Source organism: Limulus polyphemus, unplaced genomic scaffold (genome assembly GCF_000517525.1).
Source record: "Limulus polyphemus unplaced genomic scaffold, Limulus_polyphemus-2.1.2 Scaffold954, whole genome shotgun sequence".
NCBI lineage: Eukaryota > Metazoa > Arthropoda > Merostomata > Xiphosura > Limulidae > Limulus > Limulus polyphemus.
Window position 1 is genome coordinate 23200 of NW_013666564.1, and position 10746 is coordinate 33945.

Consider the following 10746-nt stretch of genomic DNA (forward strand, 5'->3'; position numbering starts at 1 on the left):
CTATATATATATATATATATATAGTACAAAAACCTGTCGTTGGACAAATCTTAACCAAACTTTGTGGGATACTAGTCTGGAATGAGAAACATGAAATTCCATGTTTCTGCAACGAAATATACATCGGAGAAACGGGAAAAAGACTCGCGACAAGCATAAAATAACATATAGACAGTACAAGACTCACGAAAACATAAAATTCAGCCATTGCAGAAAACGCCATGTCAACTGGACACAAAATTAACTGGGAAAAACTAGAATCATGACACAGACAAATTTTGGAAGACGAGAAAAATTTAAGAATCATTTTATATTAACGCAATTAAACCTTCACTAAACAGAGATTCCGGATTAGAGGTGAGTAATCTGTAGCTACCATTGGTTCAATCTACAGGAAATCTCTCCTCCAATCAGAAACAGGGATAAGTCAACCAATCATAACACGCTCTCCACAGTCCACCAGAATACTATAAAGACTGACAACACCTTACACACACTGACCTGAGAATTGGACCACGGTCCTCCTTCTAGCCCTGAAAAGGACGACAGACGGCCTCATCCCCACCCAAAATTTTTAGCCCTAGTGCTTTATCCCACCCGACGCATCCTCGAAGGCGCCGCTGCCTGATTTTCTAAGCTTAATGTATGGGGACAACCAGGGGTGTTCAGAAGCTTTTTTCCGCTTCTCTTCAACCCCGCTGCTTGGTGAGGGATGTACATATTCGTGAGTATTATAGTTTGTCCTGGATTTGGTTTGACCGGGTCTGGATCAAACACGTTGAGGTTGAAAGGACGTAACCAAAATTACCACCCAGAGTATAAGTAAGTACCTAAACATTTTTCTGTGTCGCTGAATAGATTTTTGTGATCCTGGCTCCCCTTCGTATTCTCGAAGTAGCATGTTTGAAAAAGCGTTCATACTTTCATCCACAATCTAGCACATGTGCTCGGGTACCACAAGCGGGTGTCCTAATGTTTTTTTTTTCGGATACAAGCCCTTCTTGGAGCAGCTGTAACAGTAATTGGAGATAAACAGTGGAGTTAATCAGTACACTGGGGCCTCTGTGAATCACGAGGGAAGCCCTTGAACCCCGCAACAGAATGCGGGTATTTTGATTTTATGTTACCAGCTTGAACAATGATTTTCAAACTTCGGAGTTTTTTTTGAGAGAAGTGACTGCCTCTTCTTAAATAGCTACACAGAATGAAATGTACTGTAAAATAAGGATTCGATAAACGTTAAATATGAGTTAAAGCATATTCAAATAAAATTATTAGTTTTATTGGTCTCTTTCTACAACGTATACATAACGAATAAGTCAGAACGTGAAATAAACTTTAAATTGACAATAAATCAGACCTATAATACAACGTGATCCAATATCCTTTATCCATCTCAGTAACGTTTTATTTATAACATATAATGCTCAAACTTTTCAGGTGATCTAGGTGAATAAGCGTACAGCACAATAAACTTTGAAAGTGTTCTGAGACACAATGTAAACAATATTACAAACTTCGTAGAGGCTCTGGGTGACAAGGCAATCAATAATAGAAACTTTTCAGGTGATTTAGGTGAAGCACTCAATAATAGAAACTTTTCAGGTGATTTAGGTGAAGCACTCAATAATAGAAACTTTTCAGGTGATTTAGGTGAAGCACTCAACAACAGAAACGTAGCAGATGATTTTGGTGACTAAGCAAACAAAACACACAAAAAAAACTTTACATGCACTCTCAGAAACTAATGAGAGAGAAACATAATTAGACATATATATTTTACTCATCACTAATAACTTAAAACACTTCAAGTAGTTGAATAACATGTTATTCTACAGTCATCATTAATTACTCAAAGTACTAGATGGTAAATTGTCATTTTTTTCTTCTTCACATTAAAATGTGTAATTTCAGTGAAGAAAAGAAAGAATCCATAAATAATGTACAGACCTAATCTATTCTTCGATTCGCTATTCTTTCTGCAGTAGACTAGTTTCGCGGAATTCACGTCTCATCAGTACTGCTTGAAAAAGTAAACCGAAAAAGTACACATGGGTCTTTTATAATGATGGAATTAAAATAATTTGCAGGGTTTCATACATAGCCCTTTACTCATTACTAATTACCTAAAATATTTTAATAACACATGAAATTACTGTCGCAGTTGATTATTAATAATTATTCAACGGATTCGTGGATTTTTCCCTTTCTTTCCTGAAATTACACATATATTAGCGAGGAAAAGCAAAAAATGTCAATTAATTTACCAGCTAGTCCATTGAGTAATTATGAAAAATTAATTGTGACAGTATAAGCACATGTTATTTAAATATCACAAGTATTTTAGGTTATTAGTAATAAGTAAAGGACTTTACATCAAATCCTGCAAATTGTTTGCGTTATGTACATTGTTTATATACTCCAGAGCATTTCATATTCTTATTTTTATTCTAGTGTTTCACTATCTTGCTAAGCAATATTTAAAACAAGTACAAGCATTTGAAGATGTACATTTACAACAGTCAAGATATTTTGAACAGAGTAAGTATATTAACAATTCGATAATCCATTTTAATGTAATTATTCTGACTTTTTTTATATATACACTTTTATGCCTGACATGTAAAAGACCACATTTAACTGTATTCATGTGTCACCTAATAATGTTATATACCAATTTGTAAACTAATTTTGCAATTAGATATTTTACAAACAAACTGACTGTTTATTGTACAAACAATGTATTTTAAGATATTTTAGATGTTTTAATTACTAGCCACATGGAATAATAAAAAAAGAAAAATATTCTGGAAAAACAAAACCAAGAAGGTGTATACTTCGAGGAAGCGACAGTATACAATGATCAATGTCCGATACATGCAGGAGTTAAGAAGTTAACCCTCAATAAAGTTTCCGTACTTTCGGTACGAAGAAAAAATTAGAAGAAATTCAATCACACTTGGAGATTTTATATCTCGTGTATTTCTTTATGGATTGCCTTGAAATTTGGTGTGTGAAGTAAGAGTCTTTCCACTGAAAATATGTGATAGCTTGGATGACCACAGTCGGAGTTACAGAAATTGGAAAAAGCATTACTAAACTATCACTGCTGTTAATAACACATTGTGTGTTCTGCAGGTTGTTTTGGCCGCACGACGCACTAATGTGTGTCTTGATCTGTTCAATTCACATATAAATGATTGATATTTCTTACCTAAGCCTTTAACAGTCACTAGACCGAGCATGGTCCATTGGTTAGCGTTTTGGATCATGGATCTGCGGATACATTTTTTTCACATCCTGTTACCGGAAAAACAAAATAAAAATTGCGCTACACACTTTGAGGCCGTGAGAACGTTCAAACGGTCAAGGTTAAAATCTACTATCAGTGCTGTTGTTGACTAGCTACCTCCAGTCTAGTCTATCAGTTCAAAATTAAAGACTTCTAGCACAGTTAGTTCTTGAGTAGCTTTGCTCGAATATCCAAAAAAATAAGTGCAGTCACGTATAATATTGTTAGTTAAAACATAATATTATTATAACAAGGGAAACTCTTTTATTCATTTATTTATGTACAATCACTCTGACTCATTACAAAAGCTCAAACATTAAACGAAGTATTATTAGAATGTTAATTTCTTCAGTATTTTCAATATCTGGTTTCATTACAGTGCTTTGTTTTAAACCGCTGTGTTCGCTTCAGTTACAGTACTGGTTTGAAACTATTTTATTATACGATAGGTTAGATTCTTTGAATACAAGTTGCCGTGGAATCTCTTTCCATCATTTCAAGATGGCGCATATATATATAATTTTGTTAATTCTTTTCGTTTATAAATATTCTTACAAAGCTACTCAAAGACTATCTGTGCCAACCGTTCGTCATTTTGATACGATAGATCAAGAAGAAGAAGGTAGCTAGTCAACAGCTCCCACCGCCAACTCTTCGGCTACTTTGACCGAATAGTAATCATTAGTATAGACCTTGATCGTCACTTTATAACGCATATACGACCCTAGTTGTTTTTTTATTATTATCATTTGCGGTTGGTTACGCGACGAGAACGTAGGACTCGCAAATTCATAGTCCGACACATTATTCACTGGTCGTACGTAAAATAATTCTATTTTTCTGACTGATAACTATTGCTATAAAACTTCTCGACAATTGCTGGTTGAGTATATTACCATAAACACTTATACAATTAGAATTAAATTCACTCAGTTCCACAGAGTTATCGCTAGAGGGCGCTTTTTATTTTTTTACCGTAAAACTTCCCATCTTTCTCTTCATAAAGCTGATGAGCGATAAATTTTATATTTACGTAAAGTAATAAACATAATAAAGTCCCTCAGTTAAACGCTTTTGCCTTGTTTCGCAAGTAGCATCTTTGTAACGTACAAAATATATATATTGACAAGAATCAACAAATAACTTGCAATAAAATAGCATAATTTTCAGATAAATAAATCAATAGCGCATATTTCATGAATATTTATTGACGTAAAATATTTCTCTATATTTATCAATTAGAAATACGGAAGTTTGAGGGCTATGTTATTCATGCGTAGAGAAGATATGTGTTATTATATATATATATGAAACTGGTATTTCATTCTACCTTTCATAGTAATCTTGTTAACCTTCCAGAACCCACCGGAAGCATGATCAAACTTAGTGATCTCCAAATTCCTGGGTTAGCAAGTGACAGCACCCATCTATACTTTCATCGTCCAAAGTGGATCAGGCAAAGGAAGAAACTGAACATAAGAAAATGTCGCATTCTGTGAAGTTAACATACGAAAGCATTACTGAGGCCAATCAAGTGATAATTCCTGGTATGTCAGTCATTGCTACAAACATCACAACGTTAATATCATAAAATAAGCTGCAAGGTTTTTTGTAGTAGGAGCCTCCTAAGAATCAAGTCCCTTATCATCAATTTTCCTGTATAGCTTCCTCTAGCTTGAGTGTGCTAAACGACAGGAACAACTCTTTTGACTGTTTGTTAATTAGCCACTCATATAACCAGGCTAATTATTTGGCATGTATAAACACTGTCACACCTTTTTTTTAACATGAAAATTTTCAAATGCTGTTTTCTGTGGTAGATCTTAAAAAAAAAAAAACAATGAATCTCGATACCATGCATACGTCTATATCGATGAACTTTATTAAGAGCATGTAGTAATGGTTTCGAATAATAATTGTTATCACTTGAATACGAACTAGTTTCATTTTCGGACACTGAAACCAAAAATATTGCTACAAGTTAGTACTTTACATGCTACACGAATATTGAATTATGTGTACATTTATTTTCCCTACTTTTCAAAGTTTGACTGTGAAATTTTGCTATAATTGTTTTTGTGATTAGTGTGCCAACATGCTTCTAAACAATTGTTTTTCTTTTTTAATTCTGCTAAAAGATCAAGAGGAAAACTGTCAATTAATGCTAATAAATTTCAGATAAATAACGTTTATAAATTTGGTTATCTGTTTTAAATATTTTATACAGACCCCGATCACAGTACTTATTTCTAAACAAGACTGCAAGAATTATTCTATATCTCAGATAAATTTTACTTTCGGAGGGTGGGGGAGAGGGGCATTCTTTTCTACAGTTTTCTTATTTAGATCTTTAGGCCTAAGGATGTTAATGAAAAATTATTTGTTATTTAGATCTTTAGGCCTTAGGATGTTAATGAAACATTATTTGTTATCCATTTCAGCTACTAAAGTTTTTACTATCTTACCCAAGGAATACTTTAATGATTTGTAATTTATTTTAGTACTTATGTTTCGTTTTATAGACTCGTTTCACACAGTGATAAAGCCAGAACACTAATCTTATTATTGTGACTGGTGTGTATACGAAAACTTGCTGCAGAAACTAAAAATAATGAATTTGTGTTAGAAAAGATTCTGTTAAAGAGCTGAAGTTATTTTACGGATTACACACCATATTAACAAGATGTGAATCAAACGTTGACGTAATTATTTTGAAAACAGTTTATCTAATCCTGTGAAAAGGGAATATCATGATGAATGTTCAGAAACTATAGTTCTGGGAGTATTTATTAGTTTTCACTAGAGGCTGCCACAACAAGATCATTAGCAATGTCGTTGTTGTTTAGCGCAAAACTACGCTATGGACTATATGCACTTTTACCACCGTGAGGAATCGAACTTTCAGATTTTTGCCCTGTAAGTCCGTAAACTTACCGCTGACACACCGGGAGACAATGAAAATCGTGCCTATTCTGAGGATACATATACTACCTACTGATGGATCCCCTGATTAACTCAGAAATATAGCTATATGGTTAAGTACAGAAAGGTCTAGCTAATTATCATGACATTATTTCCTTTTACGAAAAGGTTAAACGTGGACAAATTTAAAATACCGTTATTAAGAATTATACGGGGCTGGGCGTAGTTAATGGTTAGCTTACTCCTTGTTCAAGGTCCGTTGTTGTAAAATCGCTTTCCACACTTCGGGCCCTTGGGAACGTAAATTCACTATAAGGTTGGCGGTCAAATTTCACTGTTCGGTCAGACTAGATTAGCCAAGAATTGGCTGTGGGTGCTGATGACTGGCCTGTCAGTTCCTTATTACTCAAATAACGCTTGTGTGTCTTTGTGCGAAAATTCTAACAAAAAAAATAGAATCAAAACTTTTACTTAAAACAATTAAAATAAATAACCAGTTAACGCTGTTACATTACACTTCTTACATGCAGACCAACTTATCTTACTTCACTTTTCGGAATTTATATTTTTTTAATTTATTTTATCTAGTTTAATCACGGAAGAAAATATCCGAACTACAACGGAAGCTAACGAAAGTAATTAATTAACCTGAGAAGGGAAAGAAGTGAGTTACATATAAAAATGAAAGGAAATACGTTTTTATGTTGCATTGGTACAATTGTAATATTTGCCATGAGCTGTCACTTATGAGGGTCGGAATCAAAGGAAGGCCACTACCCTCTATTTTTCGCCAAATAGTGTTTTTCGTATAATTAAGGGTGAACTTACGAGTAGTATCAAGTGCTACCGGGGTCATGGAATTTGAATAGTAAACATGTACGAAAAGTTTGTAAATTAGCGTTTTTGTATGCAAAATGTTTGAAATAAGGGTTGTCTGCAGTGAGAAGAGTTCAAACTCAACAACATCTAACTAGTTTAGATAAATTACAACTAACACTTTCGAAATAGAGTGGAACTGAAAACTACTTCCTAAAACTACAAAGGCAAAGTAAAAACTTTCTATTCATAAGTAGGTCAAGAATTCAACTTCCTTTTCAGAAGTAAAGCAAGAAATGAACTATTTTTCTGGTCAACGTTCCCAACAAATTCTCCTATTATGTGTTATAATCACCCGTGTCTTAAATATAGACATGTAATTAAGACACGGTAACTAAACAATCAATAAACCATATTGATAAACATAATTTTATCGTTGTTACGGCTATATGTATGATTGCCCAAGGCTTATTATGAATTAGTAACTAAATTTTTCTTGACATAACTAAATAATAATTATTAATTAGTTTCATCTTATGTTTCGGCTGCTAATCTACTGACGCCTTATGGGAATTAGCTTGGATTCAATTCTTCTATCATGGATTTTTTTATGGAAATTTTGTGCGTTATACACCACTTAGAACTTGAACCAGTTATTGCAATGTTTTCAAGACGGATATCTAGGTTTTTGCTGACTTCTGTGCTAAGCTGACTGGTTATGTTACCATATAGGTTGGAATAGAAGGCTTCTTTTATCTATATTTTTCTCTGTGTTGCTCATATCCTGTTGTTGTAGTATTATTCCAATTTATGGCATAGTCTTCGTCTCTGGTATGACGGACTTTTGCAGGCAGATCCGTATTAACAAGTCTTGGATGTTTATTACATTCCTGAATTCTAACTTTGTTGATCATTTTGCTTTTCGATTTATTAAAATCCACATTAATTTCCATAGATTTTCGGTGGTATTACAATACTTACGATCTAACAAATAATGTCAAAATATAATTCTAGTACATTTCTTTCTAACGAAGCTTTATATGGCTGTGATTGTTACGGGAATTGCTGATTTACATATGGAAAATCGTTTTAATATAGCTTATTTAACTCTCTGTATAGATTCAGAATTTTCATATTTGATTTGATATATACAGACCCATTTATGTAGTTTTCGTTACTGTAAGGTTAGTTCAGTCCATAAAATCAATTACGAAAACATAACGAAATCGGGTAAATAACAAGAAGTACACAAAAGGAAATTTAAGGAAGCGTTATTAGCAAACATACACAAACCTAATATATTGTTACGACAGCGGAGGTCACGTGACTATAGTAACACGTCATGCGCTTCTCGAACGTTCACGTCCCTTCCTGAAATCTCGAGAGGCTACTAGACATGCGGTAGTCTTGTATATATAAACTCGTAAGAACTGACGGCAACAATGTAATGTGTGTAATTGACAGTTGAGTCGAGCACGTGAACCGATCGTTGTGAATTATAGCGTTTGTTATAGCGCGACTGTGGAAATTAAGTGTATTGCAAAGTTGTATTCAAAAAGAATAAACCAGTTTTATTTAAGAAAGGACTTGTATCGCTAAAGTTTCATCGGAAAAAAATTTACGGAAAATTAACTAACGAACCGAGACGTAACAATATATATTTATAAAGGATGTCACTTTCACCTTTATTGAACGCCCTCTATCACACATGACTTCTTAAACAATTTAAAAGCCAATGTATAATATTATTCTCATCCTTTTTTTTACGAAATTTTGCTGAAGAAGTGAAATGTTTTGGTTTACTGTTGCCCGAGAGAACCTGAACTTTTGACAGAAGTTCAGTGGGAAGACAGTTGCAGGTTTTATATCTATAAACAGAGGCGTGGGAACCGGGGGTGTTGTAGCACTCTCACTTTTACATACTGGACTGATATAGGAACTTTAAATTATATTCATCTTCTGGGGGAGCATGCTCCAGACCCCCCCCCCTAGATTGAGCTACTTTTAGCAGCTTCTTATAATTCCAATCACTCATTGTAAAGTCAGCATGTCTATCCAAGCACACACACTTTACAATTCCTTCCTACACCACTGGTAAGGTTTGCACGAATAATGGTATTATATATATATTGATATTCATCAAGTCTAAAATTCTAAAACTAACTTTTTCACTGTAAACAGGAAAATAAAATATATTAAGAAACATTTATCTTTAAAATAGTGACCTTCGAAACAGATGAGGTAAAAATAAATGAAAAACAAGAAAGAGTACATTTAGTAGTGAGACATTTTACCCTATTATTTATTTAAAAGAATGACATGATTATCTACTCTCCATGCAAATAAAAACACATATGGCCAAAAAGGTTGGTAAATTACATTAAAAAATACACACATTAAAGCATTTACGCTTTCGACACATGGACACATGGACCTGATTATTCGATGTTTATCCTAGACAATAATTATTTTATCATCTGTCAATTATGTTTCAAACTTTTTCAATTTTATATGATGGATATATTATTGGCTCACTCTTCATTTCTTAAATCACTCATAACGATCTTCTCTTGCATAAAAAAGCATTTTAAAACATATACAGTGTTAGAAACGGCCCACTAAATAGTGGCGGCTTTAGCATATTTTAGGAGGTCATGTTTACTGTGATGGCGTGAATTTATTATGGTGCATATATGAAACATTGTTTATGTACTAAAACCCGAAGATCCTGCCGGAATTGGTCCAGGAACTAGAGATTCTAAAAGACGGTGCACTGGTTTGACCTGTAACAATAATCCATTACTGTTGAACAATGGGAACGCAGTTATGTGCCTGAGGATACGAGGATATAATCCTTACACATAACCAGCGAGAGAGCCATTGAACTCGGTAAAACATGTTGCCTCGAGCAACAGACAAGAAAGAAAAGTTATAACACGTAAATGATATAATGTTCCATACTAACAACTCCTAAAATAAAATCAAAAATACAGTTGTATCACTTCCTTAAAATATTTGTAATACTTTTGGAACACAACCACGCTTTCATTGCCATTGTCAATTACCTTTATGACTACCAAAGTTTAATTGATGATTAGTTACTTTATTTTTGAATTACATATATATTGTCTAATTATTATAGAGTTCATCTATACTGGGAGTTGAGATTCCAATGATGACATCAATGTATCATCGGTATAAAACGGGCACGAGTCCATCATAAGTGTGAACGATGTTGTGTTCTATGTGTGACGGATTTACTATCATATATCTATTTTAATATCCGTGTTTGTTTAGATTAAATTTATATTTAGAAACATACATAGCTTATACCGTTAAATATGTATTACGAAACTCCCGCCTATTCTCTAAAGTTGTAGAAGATTCTCGAGTGTAAGAAACAACAATATATTTATATACGTAAACGCTTAATTTAGCTTTGTATTGTTACGTAATCTGAAGTTTCTAGAAACTCTCCACACGCCTATAAATTTAACAAACTCGACGCACCAAAAAAAGAGTATCTATTATTAGTTTGTTATAGTCAGTGTGCTATAAACTTCGGAAGCTATAATTGTGATTGTTATAACGCTTATTAATCGGAAAACTTCAGATATTTGACCAGGAGCATTTACAATTAACTTCAGTGGATTCTCATTGCACATTAGTATTTTTATGAAAACATTATATAACTTGATGGTGGAAACTTGGCTTGT

The 10746-nt window shown here is 33.5% G+C and overlaps 1 protein-coding gene across 1 annotated transcript in view; it reads left to right on the plus strand.

The window, feature by feature from the left end:
• The window catches only part of LOC106461417 (ras-related protein Rab-23-like), a 20768-nt gene extending 15638 nt beyond the window's left edge, over positions 1–5130 (plus strand). Inside the window, exons 8-9 of the mRNA XM_022388371.1 lie at positions 2455–2541; positions 4652–5130. Of these exons, the coding sequence (XP_022244079.1) occupies positions 2455–2541; positions 4652–4791 (227 nt within the window). The 3' untranslated portion in view covers positions 4792–5130. The remainder of the gene's footprint in view (positions 1–2454; positions 2542–4651) is intronic.
• The last annotated feature ends 5616 nt before the right edge of the window (positions 5131–10746 follow it).